We start from the raw sequence: 19,685 nt of genomic DNA on the forward strand, positions 1-19,685 counted from the left end.
TGCATAAACTTGGATTACTGTGATGTTAAAAGGTCTGCCTTAGATTCGTATCGAGATCATTCTATCATTTTTGATATTGCATCCCAACACCACATCTTTATATAATTGCTTTGTGATGAGGGCTGTAAGAATACTTAACTGGAACCTATTTTCAGTACCCTAGGACTTCTTAATGAAGGCCAGTTGAAAGCTGCTTCCTATATGACAAGGAGAAATCTCAGGTGCTTCCATGATGAGTGACATTCCTTCTGCTTTGTTGCACGTTTAGGAACTGTGAAGACTTGGGATTTTGGAAGTGGACAGCAACTTAAAGTTTTGCCTTTAACCAGGGAAAGCACATTTAATGAACACTGGCTGATGCAAATGGTTTACCTGAAGGCTAGTGGAAGTAGACATGTCATCCTGGTCTTGGAGTACAGTGGGACTATCAAAATTGTTCAGGTTTTGTTATAGCTTGTTTTTATTTGGTTTGTTTGTCAATTAATTATACACCCTTCACCCTTAGGTCCCAGAGCAAGTTACAACATTAGAACACAATGTTAAAAATGGTGCTTGCACTAACAGGACATTTATAACAGGAAGGGGTTGAATTCCAACCAGTGGTTTCAATATATCCAGTATATCTCAGCTAAAGACAACCAACCATGCCCTGCCCTCCCAACCTCTCTCATTGCCAAGGAAAAATAATAAATGAAAGAGAACCTACCCAAGTGACACAGACGCAAAAACCTCACACATACACTAAGTAAAATAATGTAAATTCACCATCCCCCTTCTCCTCCCTCTCTTCTCCCCCAACCATATACTGTGTACAACATTAATGTCTCACATGGAATGTAACTGATCAGTAGAAAAGACTCTACAACTTGGAAATAGAGACAATGAACGTACTTTTGTAACCCAAGAAAATCTTTAATAAAAATCCTTCCAATCTTCTTATTCCAATATATATATATATATATATATATATATATATATATATGAGAAGGATTTTCATATATATATCTCCAGTATATCTGAATAATTAGGTTAGCCTCAGTTAGAAAACACACCACCCCAAAATATTTATATTTGAAGAAATAAATTGTGCCACGTTGATTCTCAATTTTTACTCGTAGGGTAATGAAGGTGAAGCCTATCTATGCATTACTTGGGAGCTCCCTGAAGCAGTATCACTTGCTCTACAAGGCAATCCACTCATGTCCCTAAAACTGAGTCCCAATGCCAAGAAAAGTAATGGATTTTTTCCAGATGTTCAGCTGCTGCTTGATAAGGTGCCTGTGAAAAAATCAAAGGATGAGGTGAGTATTGATTGGCAAATCTGTCCATTTCAGTTTCTCTCAGTTTCTCATTTTTCCAAACTTAATTTCAGTCTGCCACATATCCATACCAGTTGACAATTTGAAAAAAAATCCTCATGAAAATTGAGCATTTTAATTCAAATTTATCCTAATTTTTGTGTCCAGTTTTCCCTAATAAAATGCATTTGTATATGTTATGCATGCATTTCTAATGCATGCATTTCAATGTGCATTGAATGTGCATTTTTGTATATATGACTTGCCTTGTAACAGCATTGCAAAATTTGAAGAAATGCAAAATTTGATGGGTGGCTTGTTTGGTTGATTGTTTCACTTTGCTTGTTGTTCCAGTAAGTGAGAATTAGATGGGTTCATATTAAAATGCAAACTGAACTGAATTTCTCTTCCATCCCTAGAGGTGGGTGCATTTCCAGACTTTTCAAGACTGCTAAGAAGGAAGTGTCTTGGAGCCTGGGTACACATTATACTCACCACTGAGAAGTAACCGCATGAAGTAATCTTGGTTTTTACTGTTGAGAGGTCTCTTTGAAGAGGGGCAGAGAAAACTCAATGGGATTATAGAGAGCAGTGCAAGGGACTTCGGTTGGGTGGATGGAAAAACCATCTGTCAATGTTTGCCTGCAGGGGTGGGGACAGATAAAGATCTGGGCCAAAAAGATCCCATACTCTTTCCCTCCAATTTTCTCTGCCTCCAGAGAGCCAGTGTGGTGTAGTGGTTAAGAGTGGTAGACTCGTTATCTGGGGAACCGGGTTCGCGTCTCCACTCCTCCACATGCAGCTGCTGGGTGACCTTGGGCTAGTCACAATTCTCTGAAGTCTCTCAGCCCCACTCACCTCACAGAGTGTTTGTTGTGGGGGAGGAAGGGAAAGGAGAATGTTAGCCGCTTTGAGACTCCTTCGGGTAGTGAAAAGCGGGATATCAAATCCAAACTCTTCTCCTTCTTCTTCTTCTACTTTTCATGTAGGCAGCCTCTTGTGCCGTATAGTCATTTTCTTTGGACTGGGTGATGGGTGAAATGCCATGACACTTTTGTTTGCTGCTAGCCATGCTTAAATACACAGTGGTTGCATAGTCCTGTGTTTTCACAGTTTGGAACAAGAATTTTAAGAAGCAAAGGCAGGTATTTTCTATCCTTTAAAGGATGAGACTGTATGTAAAGGTAAAGGGACCTCTGACCATTAGGTCCAGTCGTGGACGACTCTGGGGTTGCGGCGCTCATCTCGCTTTATTGGCTGAGGGAGCCGACGTACAGCTTCCGGGTCATGTGGCCAGCATGACTAAGCCGCTTCTGGCGAACCAGAGCAGCACACAGAAATGCCGTTTACCTTCCCGCTGGAGCGGTACCTATTTATCTGCTTGCACTTTGTGCTTTCGAACTGCTAGGTTGGCAGGAGTAGGGGCCGTGCAATGGGAGCTTACCCCGTTGCGGGGATTCAAACTTTCGACCTTCTGATCGGCAAGCCCAAGAAGCTTGGTGGTTTAACCCACAGTGCCACCCACTGTACATACCGGCTTTTAAATACAATTTTAACAATCGTCTTCTTTTGTCGGTCTTTCAGTTACCTCTGAAAATAGAAGTGAAATGCTTTGACCTGCTAAGAGTGGAAGGTTACAATTTGTTAGCTACTGCAAGTGCAAATGGCGCAATCATCATGTGGGATTTTGAATCTGCCACTGCCAGGCACATGTGAGTAATGAAAGCTGTGAGAGTCACCCAACACAGACCAAACAGATTGCAATGTGGAACTGCGTTTTTTATGGGAGTCTTGCTCTTAAGTGACTGTAGAAATGTGTGGCAAATTGGGCCCCTGAAGGTTGAACCCCAGTCTGACACCCTCACCCTGCCCAGCACTGTACATGTCGTCCATTTTATTTCAGTCTGAGACCCAGGCAAAGGCCTTCTTCAGCCCCTTTCCCCACTTTTCTTCAGCTTGACCCTCAATGGATGCTCTTGCCACAGTGCTGCTCTTCATGCACCTTGGGTGATCACGACCCTGAGTAAGCAGAGAGACAGACAACTGGGAGCAAGCAAGTGAGCTACATAAAGCAGGGAACGTGGGCACATCATCTCATACAGCTCACACTGCCAGAGGGGACCAGCTCCTTGCCTCCATCTTGGCTTGGGTCATACGAGTCACTGGGCAGAAGCTATGTGCTACCCCTTTGGCCTTGCTCAGTTCAACATCTGGAAATGGTTGGAATTAGCTCCCAACCAATGCATCCTTCAGTACACACCTAGAAGGCAAAAAATACTTCTTCTTTTTTTACAGATTTAAAGCTGCAAACACTGTCCAAGAAGATGGAGAAGAATTATTAGGAATCAACGGGTTACTGTTCCTCTACCGAAGTGCTGCCTCAGAGAGGTAGGTGGACTATATATCAGGCATATGCAAGTCATATTAGGTCAGCTTTTGCTAACTTGGAACCCTCCAGATGTTTGGGGTTGCTTGGAGGGTTCAAGGTTGGCAGATGCTATATTAGACCTATACTGGGTTAAAGCAACAGTGAGTGAGCTAGCTCTTGGACTTGGGTGAAACTGATGAGCGTTTCTCCAACCTAGTGGTGGCAGCCAGTGTTGCACAAGCAGACTTCCACTAATGCAACTGGGCTTCTCCTTCTTCTTCCCCTTCCTGTGTTTCTTTATTACTGTTAATTGGGGCAAAGATTTTATTTATTTATTTGCTTGCTTGCTTGCTTGTTTATATGATTCCTGGCTGATGGAGCCAGCCACACTTCCCTTGGGAGGGAGTTTCACACATTAGGAGTTCCCCATGAAAAAGCTCTGTCCCCAATGCCCATCAGTCTAATTTTAATGGCAGACCAACAAGCTGGTTCTCCAGTAAAGGCAGTCCTTCAAATAACCTGGCCCTAAACAGTTTAGGTCTTTTAAGTTATTGGTCCATCCAGTGCTGTCTTCTGCAACAGACAGCAGCTCTCTTAAGTAGATATGGCAGGCACTGAGTATTCTGTACTGGGCTAGATGAACAAAGTCTAACTTAGTTTTGTATATGCCCCTGCTAAGGTAGGAATGTCGGGAAGGACAATCAGCTCCTTGCATGTTTGGCCTTGTTCATTCACAACCCATCAGGTTACATTTCTGGTTGGTATTGGTGTTGCTCAAACTCCACATGGCAAAGACAATTGCTTCTATTCTGTCCCATCTCCAAAATAATTTGCCATTTAAAGCTGTTGGGGAAATCTGCCAATCTTGTTTTCGAGTAAGCCCTCATTGTCAATACAATGTATTTTTTAGGTATAAGCTTCTGGCATTTCTGTTTGGCATTCTCAAATGCCTATTAACACTCTTTGGCACCTAGACTCTCCCCTTCACAAAGGAAACTTAGCGAGACTTCCACCGAAAGTTTCGACCCACTGAGTGATGTCAACCCTACACAGGAGGTGGAAAGCAGCTTTGCAGTCATGAAGAAGGTATGTCCTTTGACGTTTGTACAGCAGCCCAAAACACTTGTAAGAATGTTGTGCATGATAACATTTAGATTTGCTAAAAACTCAGACAAGACAGCAAAGCGTGAAGTGTTTATCTCCATAAAGGCAACATGGGAGAGAAAGGAGTGTTAGCACATGTTATTCTCTCATACAGAGTAACCAAGATTCCTATAGACATAAAATGCAGGGCTGCTGTCATGCTGCAGTTTGCGTAGTCGCCAAAAGGTGGCTATGGCAACTCCAGTGTGACAACAGGGTAGCAGGTGGACAAGGCACACTGTTTAATGGGGAGGGCAGAGGTGCTTCAAAGAGCAAACAGCTCTGTGAAGTGCCTTCCTCCTCCATTAAACACAACTGCAGTGAGGTTCAACAGTGGAGGGAGGGAGTTTAGAAAATTGGGTCTCTGAAGCTCCTCCCCTCCTTTAAAACCTGGTGGGGCTTGGAGCAAGCTGGAAGAGGAAGGGGCTTGTGTCCGCAAGCGGTGGTGGAGATAGGTGGGGGCATGGCTAAGATGTAAAGGGAGGGGTATTTGGTCAAGTGTAAAGGAAGGGAGCATTGGAAGAAGGAGTTTGGTGTGTGATTGGAGGTGATGAGCAGACCGAGCAAGGGCAGCAGCCCCCAGTACTCTTCGTGTTATTTCAGATGCACATCAGCAGCATTTCCAGATATAACGAGGAATGCTCAAAGGGCCGGTGCATGAGCAGAATTTCCCTTTCTTCAAGTCACATTTTAAGAATAGATTATTTGTAGCAATTAATGATCATTTCTGGAGACGGGATGAGCAAGCTAGGCCAGTTCCCTCCTCCGTGCAAAAAGTCAAAATATGCAAGCATGTTTTCAGTAATCACTGCAATTATTGTGATGTTTGCTGCAGTGAATGCTGTACTGTCTGCTCAGTATCAGAACATGTGAGAAATATGATAGCCTCTGTACTAGCAAAAGCTGGAGATTAATGTTAGGCGATGAACTAGGTAAAAATGTCAATAGATGGCAAATGCCACATAAAGTCATGTTCTCTGGTTCATAGATAAAGAAGCTGAGATTAGGGGGAAGTGAAATTAGAAGCTGGGGAAAAACCAGAGGACTGTGCAAGCCTGAGGCTTTGCTTGGGCTCCTCCTAGCTCATGCATGCAGTGTTGAACCATGGTTTAGCATTAAGTGCCACAGTGGCCAGTAAGAACAGTGATTTGTGCACATGCACAGTAAGCAAGATGAGGGTAAGTATGATTCTACAGGAAGACTGCACTGTGAAACTGTGGAATTGCAATACATTAAATGGTGGCGGTAGTTGCTGTTGTTAAATGTATTACCCAGCTTTCACCCACAGGTCACAGGTTACAATTAAAAATCAGAATTGAAATTTATTACTTTCACAGGAATAGGTTTATAGGCTATCATTTGTGGACTCTGAATCAAGATAAAGGATTTTTGGAAGCTGCAGCAATATGTTGTCAGCATTTCTGGGAATGGAAGTCTTCTTCTTTTTTCTTCCTAGCAGTCAACAACTAGAGTTTAGTTTTTATGCAAGCTATTTTCAGTTCAGAACCTCTCTTTCAATATGCATGCTATTGTTTCATTTCAGGAAGGTGTTAAAAGCGAAACAGAAACCAAAACAGAAACTTCAGGTATGAACTGGAATGTCAGAGTTAAGTTGCAGAAAATCTTCTAATATAAGACCATGTTTGAGAATTTTTTTATAAAAAAAATAGCTATCAGAAATTAAGCAAGTGGTTGAGTAAAGGAATAGTTAAACATATGTAAATACCACAGAAAAGGTTTTGAAATCATGCTCATTCAGTGAACGACACAGAAAGGTTTTGAAGAAGCCCTTACTCAGTTAAATGTTTGAGTTTGCTTGTGCTAGTGGATAACTGAAGTTGCCAGAATATTATTATTAAAGACTGGTAAAATGAAGGATTAAATCTTGTACACAAAGACTAGGAAACCCATGCATGTTATCTTTGAGCAATTGCTTACCAGAACTGATCCCTTTCTGGAGACCATGAACTTGCATTGAATTGTGAACTGCACTCACTACTAGAAACCCAAATAATGATCAAGATTATTTACACAAAGATGAAACAAATAGATTGAGCCTTACTTATCTGGAAGCTCTTTTGTCACTATCTACTTGTGTCACTTTCAGTTCAATTTAAGCTTATGATTGTGCAGGAAATCAGAGACTGAACCAAGTTATACCTCAGCAGGCTACTTAATGACTTAACCAAGATGTAGAATTCCATGCAAGTCTATACCCCCTTAGCAACCCCTGCCCTGGAGGCTGTTAATGAAGATGCTGACATTGAAATATCAGTATAAAACACATTTTGCCATAAAGTATGTGTCCAAGTTCTAAGCGAAAAATAAGCACTATTGTGACGAACTGAAAGTTCTTACTATTTATTGAACTTCTTGTTAGTTGCTTGTTACATGAAAAACTCTCCAAGCTATTTAAAACATGCAATTCACAAACCATACATAAAACAACATACACACCCCAGTAGAGAGCTTTGGCAGCCCCCTAACAGGGAAAAGAATGTCATAGTCCATCCAAAGCATGGACAGGGGGAGATTAGTTTTGACCTGGCATTCAAAGGTTGACAGTGAAGGTGCCAGGCAGACGTCATTGGGAAGAGAATTCCACAAATGTAGAGCCAAAACTGAAAAAAAGAGAAGAGTTTGGATTTGATATCCTGCTTTATCACTACCCGAAGGAGTCTCAAAGCAGCTAACATTCTCCTTTCCCTTCCTCCCCCACAACAAACAACAAAGAAGTGTGACTAGCCCAAGGTCACCCAGCAGCTGCATGTGGAGGAGCGGAGACGCAAACCCGGTTCCCCAGATTACGAGTCTACCGCTCTTAACCACTGCACCACACTGGCCTTCTCCCTATAATCAATTATGCTTTCTTTTAGAAGCAAAATTTACAGGGTCACCCACCTTGGAGAACAAAACAAGGGGATCTCCTTTATTACAACCTCCAAATCAGGAAACAGAACATCAGTCAAGACCTATACTTGCCTCTGGCCATGAAGACGGTTTTATTTATCTCTGGACTATAACGGTAGGGTCCTTTTGCATAACTGGATTGTGGTAGCAAACAATGGGTTCAAGCATCCTTGTATTGTGCTATCAGCCAAAGGATGTACAATCCAAAAAAGATTATTCTTCTACATCTCCTGTCCTCTTTCTCCATTTTGGTAGGAAACACATAAAATTGTATTACTATTTATGCTACATCAACAAAGGAAAGGATTAAAAAAAATATGTAGAACAAAAAAATCATTGTTTAGAATTCACTCTGTTCCAGCTGTTCTTCCAACAATAGCCTGCGGAAAGCTACAAAATGGGGCATTGGGGGGGGGGCAGGGGTTCTGCACCAACAACTTTGGATCTGCCCAACAGATTCCTCAAAGGGATCAAGCCTCAGGCCCCTCAGCTGTGATGCAACCCCCCACCCACCCCCATGACCATGAGCAGCAGGGTTTAGGTTGCGGTAGTAAAATCTGCCACTGCCCTGCTGTTCCCTAGCCCAGGATTGCTGTGTTAGCCAGGGTGCTAGTAGACTGGTGTGACTCCAAACCCCCAATGTCAGAAAACGCTGCTTTGTTAAAAGAAAGTCCGATTGTGTTTTTGTTTGTGAAGGGAGATCTACTGAGAGAAATTTTGCCTTTCACAAAACATCCTCCAATTCCTTTGACAGCACTGTGCACTGGTGTATCTTCTAAAACACTTTTTGCCGCTAATAAAGGTAAGCAACCATTTCTCAGTTAAGGCTGTCATAACAATTCGTAAGCATTAAAAAAAAAAAAATGGGTGCAGACTAGAACTGAACCCTTTCCAAAGCCTAGCCATCGGTCGTATTACTAAAACCATGTCAAACTTTTGAAGATAAGACTCCAGTTAACTAAAGAATATCTGTAAGCACTCCGATACTAAGAACATGCAAGTGTGAAATAAAATTAAAAAGAAATCCTGCATATGTCTCCTCAGAAAGGGAGGAAAGGAAAGGAAAGGGAATAGAGGGCTGTAGTCTTAATTACGTCAGTTTAAACATGCATATAAACACTAAGCAAATAATACAGGTACTTTACTTTGAGGGATCCCTGGGGAATCAGTGCTCAGCAACAAGGAAGCAGCCAAGTGCTAGATCTTTTTCTTATTTTTTTTAAAAATATTTTTATTAGTTTTTCAGATATATAAAAAGTTCTCGGCTGCTGTATATTGTCAGATGAACAGTTATTCTTATCCTGATACAAAATCATGTAACAATTTCTTTAAACAAACAACACAAAACAAACCACATTTTGGAAAATTTGGGCTGTAAACTGGGCACATAATCCAGATCCAGTAATCATAATTTAAATCAAAACCAGAATCTTAAAACTCTACCACATCAAGGGAAATTGACCACAACATTAATTTTACATTATGTTTAATGTATTAACCAAATTTTCTCATAAACAAAAGGGGGTTCTTGACAGTGGTCCTCCTTACCTGCAAATAAGATAAAATTGAACCAAACTGTTCCAAATTATCATTACTCTTTCTGAGTCTGAACAATCTGATTGTAAGGTGCCAGCCTCAAGAAGGCTCTATCTGAACCTGTAAAATCCTATTATTAATTTAAAGACTAATCCAGAACCCATCTTGGTCATTATTTACAGATGTCATAAGCCATGAAATTATCTCTGAATTGCTCCTGGTCCATATGTGTAAATATGATTTTTGACGGGGCATTTCTCTTGCAGAGGGGCATGTTATACGGTGGCATATTGGCTCCTTCTTAGAAGATCCACAGGATACCAACAAGGTGAGGCAGCTAGACAACAAGTGCATGCTTTTAATTCACTTATTACATGGAAAATAGATATCCCCTTACCAATGCCATTTTGCCCATTTTCTCTCCTTGCTTGCACTGCAAATCAGAACTTTCATGTTAAAAAGATTGGCTAAATAAAATGTGAAGAACGGTGAAGGTCTAGTATAATCCTAAAAACATGAGGCTTTGTGTTTGACCCGGGGTTTATGATTGGACCAGGGCTTACTGTATTCTAGAAAATTTATAAAATCTGGCACATGTTTGTGATTTGACAAGTAATCCAACTGGTCAGCCTCACCCTCCAAAAAATCCATTCTCTAACCATATTAGTTACCACACCTCACTAATGATCTGAATGAAGGGTGTTGTTAGGGGTGGCCCTGAACCATGAATCTCTCTTGGCCGGCCTTCCCTTTCCTTCCTTACACCCTCTCCCCTTTCGAAAACTTTTTTTTTTAAAAGAAAAATTACTTGCTTGCCTTTAGGGCAGCTATGACTTGGTGCCACCCGCCATTCCCAGAGGAATTTCATGGGCCTGTGCCCTGAGTCCTGTACTCCAGGAGGAACCTCCAGCCAATAGGCCCAAGTTGTCCCCACAAGGATATTTCCGTGGCGTCTTCAGATGGGCACAAGGGTACAGTTATATCCTGTGTTTGTTGTGTATATCTGTTTCCCAGCCTACAACCGGGGCACTCTCCGTGCAAACCTGCATTGAATCCCTTGCTAAAGCAATGAAAGAGCAATTCTGAAGCAAGAAAGGGTGTGCATCAGAATCTCCGGCAGAAACAGGAAGTTTTTCTTACCATCATATTAGGAGGGGGATCCCTAGAAACTGCTGCTAAAATGAGGAAAGAAACCATTGCCTTCTAGCAATTTGGCCCGCAAGACCGATCCTGATAAGGATCTGGCCCATGGAGTCAATGAGGTACCTAGCAACACTCCAGGTCTGAAAATGGACCAGCTTTTCTCTGTAGCTGTGCCCGAGGCCTGATGTCCATCTTTGGTGGAGACACAGACAGGCCTGTTTCCTGCCAGACATGATGTACTTCCACGCTGGAGGACTGAACGAGTATTTATTTAAAGCATTCATTTTCCACCCTTCAATTCAAAATGTTCAGAACAGTATGCAGTCTGCACCGGTAGCAAGGTTCCCTGATCATCTAGGTGGTTTTACTGTTTTTAAAGTTGATGGGTTTTGTAATTCCCCCCCCCTCATTTTATCTTGTACAACAGTTTGAATCCTTCCAGCTGTGAACTTGTTTCTAAATATGTAAAAGTAAAAGAAAGAGTTGGTTAGCTGTGTTGGGCTGACTTACCTAAACCTGTTCACATCAGCTGCGTGAATGTTAGAGCTTCTCAATGCCCACCAAAGCTGTCTCACGTATTGCTAACCTCTCTTATTCTGCAGCATATAAAGCAACTAATTTGCTGGAGAGCCCATTCCGCCAAAATAGTCAGCTTGTTCTATGAAGAAGAAAAATGCCTTGTGGTGACTGCTGGTAGTGATAGTTCTGTCAGGTTAGTTACAGTTAGTTTTAAGCATTTCAATTTGGCCTATGCCAGAGTTGCTTTGTCAGCTTGGTGGGGCTTTTAAAGCAAATAGCTTTCCCCAGTGAATCCTAGGAAGTGTAATCTGTTAAGGGTGCTGGGAATCGTAGCTCTGAGGGGTAAATTACAGTTCCCAGAATTGTCTGAGAGAAGCCATGGTTTCCAATATTGAGTTGAATTCCATGTCAGTGGCAGCCATGTTTTTCTTCAAAAGTTCAGTTGACTTCCAGGGTACTGTATAGAAAAATCATGGTCACTTGCCCCCCCCCCCCCAAAAAAAAATATGGCCACTGCTGAAACTCAGTGTGAGTAATTTGGGGAATTTTTTTTTTTGAATGAGGGCCCAGGGCAAGCACCCACCACGGGCCCTGTTGGGGCACTGTGATCCCAGCAACTGCCAAAGATGTTCTTGTGCCTGACTGCAGTTTCTGTTCCTGGTGGACATGCTGAATAACTATTTTTCTATGGGATGCCACAGGCTAACCACTACAGACAAAGAGGTTTTGAGCACTGGTTCTTAATATATTGTGCTGTGAGCATTCCAATTCTTTTCAAGTGGAAATCTGTTTTGTTTTTTGTTAGTAGTCTTATGCTTAGAAATTGATATTTTTTTTAACATTTCTTTGTCGGCCTTCTTTTGCACACAGGCTCTGGCATGCAACCGATGGACACTACTTTGGTTACTTTGGTCAGCGCAGGTTGTTTGAACTTTTGGAATCCACGGATATCATTTTGCCCTGTGACGTGAATGAAATTCCCTTCAGCATAAGAGACGACAGCAAATATATGGATAAAAAGCAGAAGTTTGAATATCCTCTGGTCCTTGACAGAGAGAAGTAAGATTGGCCACATATTACATTGCATGAGGAGAAACACCTGCAGTTTCTTTAGCAACTTGTGTATAAGGCAAGGGTGGGAAACTTGTGGCCCTCCATCAGCTGTTGGACTCCAACTCACATCAGTTCCAGCCATCTTGGCCATTGGTCAGGAATGATGAAAACAACATCTGGAGAGTAACAGTTTCCCCATCTCTGCTATATATAATTACTACAGAATAAACTGAACGGAGGCTAAGCAATGAGGGTTGTGGCCACAAGTATGGAGCCAAGTATCCTTTCCACCCACATGCCATTTTACGGTCACAAAACTTGTGTCAGTCACCACAATCCCCCCCCCCCAAGCTAAGCAATGCCTGTGAAACTTCCCAGGTGCCCCACAGCTGATCCCCAAACAGTGTCCCCGAACCCTCTCCACAAATAAGCAAGGGGTTGACTTTCTTCATTTTCTTTCCATCCTGTTCTGATGTGACACAAAAATAATTATTCACATTAATAAATGAAGTTGTGACTTTTTAAGCAGCTGTTATATATATACAGGGGTGTGTGTGTGTGTGTGTGTGTGTGTGTGTGCATATGCTAGTTACCTTTATGCCCACATAAAGATTTCAACAGCTTGCTCGTGAAATAAAATTAATATTTCAAATGAGTGCACATTTAAGGTTTCAGAGGTATAAATAACTGCCCTTTGGGGTTAGAACCTGTGAAAGCTGTCCTTTGTAATACACATTGCAATGAATTGTAGTCTATATATATAATGACAACAATACAATTCAGCAACATGGTGTTAGGTTTAGCACTTGCACTAAGTGCATTTAGGGCCCATACTCCTAAGGCAGGAGTCAGCAGTTCCTTCATCCACACCCACCCACAACTTTTAGGCAGCTGTCAATTTTTTTTTATTGTTTAAAGCACTGCTTGCATGTTTATGCCATTACATGTTGGTTTGTGCGCCCCCCCCCCCTTTTTAAGGTAACTTTTTAAAATGGAACAACTGCCCTGCGGGGTAGGGGTGGGGTAATTCATGATATCACAGGCACCTGCCAATCAGCTGTCAGTTTCTGCAAAAAAAAATAGGATGAGTGGACTTCTAAAAGGACCCTACCATTCACATTATATATGTGGATCATTTACATTCTTTTGAATTTACCTTTCTTAGTTATGGGGCCATACATCTGCAGAGCATTCCTATGTATATTTACACAGAAGCAAGTCCCTCTGTGGTCAGTGAGTCTTACTGTGCTTCCGGTTACAGCCCTAAAAGGGCAAAACTGTACTGCTTTAAATTTTCTAAATTTTATTGCAATTATCTTTTATTGCAAATTATACTTTATTTATACCTTGCATGATTGTGACATTAAGATTCTTTTGTTTTGTAAGTGCAACATATTTTCCTCTCTTTTTTTTCTAGATGGAAGACTCTGACCAGAAGCTCCTTGTCATCGAAAAAGCCTGGCCCTTTCGAAGTTGATCAAGATTTCAAGTTTTTCAAAGCCCTGGCTTCTCCTATGGTACTAAGAGACAATTGTCATGTCAGAGCTCCCTAAAACTGCCTATACATAGAATCATAGAATTGGAAGGGTCCCAAGGGTCATCTAGTCCAACCCCCTGCAATGCAGGAATCTCAGCTAAAGCATCTATGACAGATGGCCATCCATATCTTTAGTTGCTAGGTGAAAATGTTTCTCTTTAACCAGGCCTTTGGCTGATTAACATTCTATGTCCCTTTAAATGTGTTTTGGGGGGTATTGGTTTCTTCTTGTTGTTTTTATTATGTACTTTGTTTTCCCATTTTGTATTTTTATGCTAAAACCTGCTCTGTGATCTTCAAAGGAAGGGTCCTCCATCTGTAGAGACAATGTTCATTCATGAAGCCACTCATAGAAGTGGACCATGCTAGATAGAGTTGCATGTGTAAATTGTGATTAACTGAATTTTTTGGGGGGCTGCCCATCCTAAATACAACGGGTGCTTCTAGTTTGTTGCTACTTTATGGTGCAAGCTATACATTGAAAACACATTACTCCCCCCCCCCCAAATAATCATTGGAACCATAGTTCAACCCTCCTGGAGCTGTAATTTCCAGTACCCTTAACAAGCCACAGTCCCAGCTGTTTTAAGGCATTTGCCTGAACATGTGAAGACTGCATCTATGCATGGGGGTAAGGATACATTGCGTGTGGAGGTCCCCAACGCCACCCCCAAATAATTCAGACACGAGACATCATTTTTTGTTTGGATTTTTGGCAGAATTTAGGCCACAACTTTACTAAATTACAAATCAATGTGAGTGGTTGCGTAGGCATTGGTCCGGACTAGTTGCCCGACGGGACAGAGCTGACCACATGTCAGCAGTGGGAAATCCCATCTGGGGAGAGATCTGGGGGTTGGTACGCAGAACCTTCCCCCTCCCCAGTGGGTCCCAGGGGCTCTCGCGTGGGCCCTGACCCCTACCGGGGTTTTGGACTAGCATATTAGCCCCTGGATTCCTTTAACAGAATTCCCAGCACACCATCACCATTTGGAGGGACTACCGCCCCTCCAATCACACATGATGACCAATGCCTAACCGCCAACCTTACAAGTTGTGACTAGTTGCTAAGCAGTAGGCAAAAACCAGATGGCAACAGCCAATCAGCCAACTGGCAAAATTCCTACCAGGCCCCTGCCCCAAAAGCAGACGACCTCATGACAGGCATAGCAAGGTCAACACAGAGGCCTAAACACAGGGGGGGGGGTGATCCGCAGCATGCAGCCAAGAGGGCGGTCAGTCACGAGGCTGACCCATATCTAGGCTGCTGGCTGTCCATCACCAATCGATACATGTGAATCTCCCTAACAACACCCCCAAGCCCAATCAGAGCTGTGGCCATCTATACTATTCCGCCCACAGCAATGGAGGTGGCTTGCTGGCCCCTACCGTAACACGTGCTCTCTATGAGGGAGAACCCGCTTTGTCACCAATTCTTCCAGTGTCACCAGACAATTCAGGCTCCTCTTCTGACCCTTGCCTGTTAGCATGAAGGTCAGAAGAAGGTTTCAAAAAAGCACATTCTGAGCCCTGATTTGACAATTTTGACAGTAGCACCAGATTTTATTTTATTTTTCATTTGTAGATACATGTTTCTGTTCAGGTATTGGCTATAATGTTACATCACTGAATGTACTAAATCCTATACAATTAGATGTGGTGGGGCTTTTTATTTATTTCATTATTAGTATTTGTTTTTGAGGTCTTTGCTGGAACTGGAAATGTGATGGTATTGTTTGTGTCTTCTAGATTAACAAATACCCCCTGGAAAGTTTCAAATCTGGCAACAAAGATACTGGTGTTGTATTTGGGTCTATACCTATATACAGGGTGAGTTCAAAGTAATTTGCTTAAATGAATGTTTCATAATGAAAGAAACATTAAAATTAAGCAATTTTGAAAATCATTCTCAGATTGTGAATTGCTACCATTTGCTTCTCAGTTAAGTATCTTCTTTTTACTGAGCATGAATTATTCCTTTTCTGCTCTGAGTTTTGTTTCCTTCCTATAATATATCAACTGTCCTGTAAGATACATTATGGCTCACCTATTATAGCGAGTAATATTTGACTTTTACTAAGGCCTTGAGTCCGACGAAGAGTCGGACACGACTGAACGACTGAACAACAACAAGGCCTTGAGCATCACATATGGGCCATAAAACACCTGCATTCAGCACGTTGTCATAATGCCAGGGCTGTCTGTAGAGGAGATACTGAGCCACAGTTATATCACAATCCTTTGCCTACTTACCCAGAAGCAGGTCCCACTGACCTTTCATGGTACATGTGCTGGGTAAGATGAAAACTGCTACTGTGTGCTGGGACCTAGCATGACAGAGGTTTGTCCCAGTTGGCTCCTAGATGCTGTACCGTAGACACTTTATTATGAGCTGAGCCTTAAATTCATTTTTCTGTTACACTGGAGTCTTCTGTACCAGTACAGTGGTACCTCTGGTTGCAACGGGATCCGTTCCAGAGGCCCGTTCGCAACATGAAAAGAGCGCAACCTGAAGCGCTGTATCTGTGCATGTGCACAGCGCAATTTGGCGCTTCTGCGCATGCGCAAAGCACGATTGAGTGCTTCTGCGCATGCACATGCTCCGAAACCCGAAAGTAGCCCATTCCGGTACTTCCGGGTTCAGCGCGTTCGTAACCCGTAGCGAACACAACCAGAGGTATGACTGTATACAGATTGCAAGGCAGTCAAGAAACATATGAATCTTCACTAGGCTATTTAGGACAACTGCCAGTCTCCCATTTCCCGTTAATAGTTTAAAAGAATTTTGTGGCATGCTTTCTGACAGAGAAGCAATAAAACCTGAAAAACAATCGCTTCCTTTTTTCCAACTGGACAGTTATAAACCAGGAATACCTCTGTTAGAGTCACAGGGAGTTAAAGACGAGTAAAAATAGAAATATAACACATTTCAGTAGTTCTATTTGGGGGAAGTACATTATTCCAAAAGCTGTGTCTTGTTGACTGAGCAGCCATAAATTGTTGTTCTTGCCTTTAAAATAATGCTTATATATTTGAGTGGTGAGAAGCTCCAGGAGCACAGCACTTACCCAGGGTTGGTTCTTTTTAGATTTCTTTTTTGGGGGAGGCTTAATTGTGTTTTCTTGTACTTGGGTTTATTTACAAATACGCATGTTGATCATAAATGGGGATACACAGCTTAAGCACCCCAACATACAGCCAAAGTTCACTACTCCTACAACAGATATCCATAGAAACAGCCAGCACCCTATGAAGCCCCAAACTCTCATCACACACCAACACCTGAATTGCCTCTTCCTTAACTGGGAAGGCAGAAGAACTGCTCTCTTCTCTCATCTTGTTTCCTATTCTAAACATTCCCAAAATCATCCTGCATGGAAAAGCAATTTTCTAAACATTGAGCTCCCATGGCAATAGACTGCCCGTAGTTTACCTAACAAAGGGATGGACTTGGCTGAATTGGCTAACAGGTTTGACCAACTTTAAGCAACCTTTCTGATCTGCTCCTGTCCGATGTGTTTGGCTTCAAATATTGCAAAGCAGATTCAGAAGTCAATAACTTTAATATGACATTTTGTTAAGGATTGGAAATTTGGCTATTTAAATAGCTTGACAGTCTGCTGAATAAAAGACTGGCAGAAAATCAGGTATGGACCTGATCCTGACACCCTTTACATCCTGTCCACTCCTTCCCATACATACACTATCCCATGTCTGAGACTTTCCTGTTGCTGATAGCTAACCCACAAATGGTGCTGCACTCATGGGACAGCTGCTTGGAAAGCTCCAATTGCATCAGGTCTGTGTTGTTTAATAGGAAAACACCCTAACAAAATGTGCACCAAGCTACAGAAACCCCACATTCTCCATTTCCACTCTTAGTCTATTGGGATTTATGCATTAAGGCCCAGTGCTAACCTGCTTAACTGAGAAAAAGTGCAATTGAACTTGAGTGTAGGATTTTACTGTGGAAAAGACACATCTGAAAATATGTTATATAGAGCTAAAGACAAATAACAAAAGTAATTGCAGAATGTGACTCTCTTGCTTTTCACTGGGGTGCAAAATGAAAGACAACACGGAAAAATTAGACTGAAAATTAAGTTCACACATATACTATGGGAAATAACTGGCATGAGCAAGCCACCTTTCTACAGAAAGATTTAGAGAGAATAATATATAAGCAATTGAAAATGAGTCAAAATTCAATCCAAAATCACTTTCCACCTCTACAGAAGTAATAGAAATTCTCCTTCATTCAGTACAACTAAGTGTTTTTGCTACCACAAGCTACTCTTAATGTGGAAAGCAGATTCTATGAGGGCAGACTAAAGACAACAGGTGTATCTTGCTTATAAAAAAGAGATTGCAATCCAAATCACTCTTGAAAACTGAAATGCCGGGGTTTTTTGTTTTTGTTTTATACTTTATTAGTGCTTTTCCTTTATAAATCTTGAAGCAGTTCACAGGTGTGCATTAAAGTAATTAAGATCAGCAAGTGACAACAATTCAAATATCTAGGTAGTTGCATCACATAATTTCAGTAGCGACAGCAGCCAGTCAAGAAATGCCGTGGGGAGCTCATGCCACAAAATGGGCACAACAATGCATATTAGAATTGCATATAAGGGATAGAGAAGGATTTGCCTGATTTGATCTAGCCAGATCCTGATTATCTGGATTGCATCACGAGTCTACTTTAGTCCATTTTAGAATCTGCAGTCCTGAATCTGCTGAAAGCAATAAAGTGCCTTCAAGTTCTGTCAATCTCAGCGGGGACTTGCTCTGTTCTACTCAAAGTGCACAGCAGCAAGACAGACAAACAAACCATATGCTAGTAGCTGGATTATTTCTGGAACTTTTTATAGGTGTGGTACAGTAGATTTTAAATGGACAAAGGCACCACTGGAGCCCTCAGACCACCTTGTAGATGCTTTAATTTCATGCTGACTTAAAAGTATTTCCCTTTTAAAAATCAAATGGAAACAAGACAGGTGTAGTTCTGTCCTTTTGTAGAAGTGGAACAGACAAGACCGCAATGGGTCTCTCCATCCCTTATTACTTCTGAGCAAAACGAGCAGGATGGATCTCAAATAAGGAGCATGGTGTTTGTTGACAACAAATGCTAACAACAAAACAAGGCAGAGAGACGGGGGGGGGGGGACAGTTGTACATGTTGCCCACTAATGACAGCACAAGAATGAATGGTTATAAAATGAAGGGAGACAAATACAGAGAACATGCACCACTTTCAGCATCCTTGTTCTGGAATAAACATGCATTTTATATGGTGGCAATGGAACTTACAGTTCATGAGTGAATTCTTTAGAGTGTAAAATTTATATGGGCTTTGAAGAAGAAACAGTACCACAGTGGAAGCAGCTGTCTTGAGGGGGCTGTTGGATCTTCTTCCTTGGAGGTTTTTCAAGAAGAGGCCAGACGGGCACAAGCTATATTGTCTTGGGGGAAATAGCTGAAGAAGGTAATCAGCTGGGCTTCTTCAAACAATGTAGATGTGACCAAAAGAATGACACTGTTCCAAAAGCAAAAGCCAGAAGAACAAGTTTGCTTTTGGGGGGAATTATATAACCTGACACCATATTGGTAAGATCTTTAGGTCGCTACTTGCTGGGTTGCCAAAGGGATGTTTTTGTAAACAGGAAAATGGTGGTGGTGGAGTGGTTTCACTTTGGGCTATCTATATACCGTAAATGGAAAAAATTGGTGTGAGAGGACAGGTATATTGGTAAAAGGCTTTGTAGTCTAGAAGCTTCTGTGGATTTATTTCACAAACTTGGTCATGGCCCCTTGAATAAACGAACCACAAACATGCCTACATAGGCAAGCAATATTATCATTCTTATGATTCCTATCTTGTTGGCACTACTCAGAAAGAAACTTTGAAAAATAACAGATAGAAAACCCATCAGTTTAACTCTCACCTCAGCACCCACAGCATTTATTTCCCATTCTCAAAAGCAGCCAAAGAGCCTTGAAGCACCCTAAATAACTAATTTATTATGGCATGAGCTTTCATGGACTTCATCAGAAGCATGAAGATAAATCTCAGTGATCAGTCATATGAAGAAGAAAATTGTAAGTTGAATGGCAATGAGATGACTAAATTACAGTCAATGATAATGAGACCTTCAATAAATGTTATAGGCACACCTTTAAC

The 19,685-nt window shown here is 41.7% G+C and overlaps 1 protein-coding gene across 1 annotated transcript in view; it reads left to right on the forward strand.

Moving 5' to 3' along the window:
- Positions 1-19,685, forward strand: part of WDR64 (WD repeat domain 64) — a 67,763-nt gene that overhangs the window by 45,840 nt on the left and 2,238 nt on the right. Inside the window, exons 14-25 of the mRNA XM_033145436.1 lie at positions 269-441; positions 1,119-1,301; positions 2,883-3,010; positions 3,594-3,686; positions 4,659-4,901; positions 7,660-7,834; positions 8,416-8,521; positions 9,522-9,583; positions 11,001-11,110; positions 11,788-11,976; positions 13,388-13,487; positions 15,257-15,337. Coding sequence (XP_033001327.1) covers positions 269-441; positions 1,119-1,301; positions 2,883-3,010; positions 3,594-3,686; positions 4,659-4,901; positions 7,660-7,834; positions 8,416-8,521; positions 9,522-9,583; positions 11,001-11,110; positions 11,788-11,976; positions 13,388-13,487; positions 15,257-15,337 — 1,643 coding nt within the window. The remainder of the gene's footprint in view (positions 1-268; positions 442-1,118; positions 1,302-2,882; positions 3,011-3,593; positions 3,687-4,658; positions 4,902-7,659; positions 7,835-8,415; positions 8,522-9,521; positions 9,584-11,000; positions 11,111-11,787; positions 11,977-13,387; positions 13,488-15,256; positions 15,338-19,685) is intronic.

This window comes from Lacerta agilis, chromosome 3 (assembly GCF_009819535.1).
Source record: "Lacerta agilis isolate rLacAgi1 chromosome 3, rLacAgi1.pri, whole genome shotgun sequence".
In the NCBI taxonomy this organism is placed as follows: Eukaryota; Metazoa; Chordata; class Lepidosauria; order Squamata; family Lacertidae; genus Lacerta; species Lacerta agilis.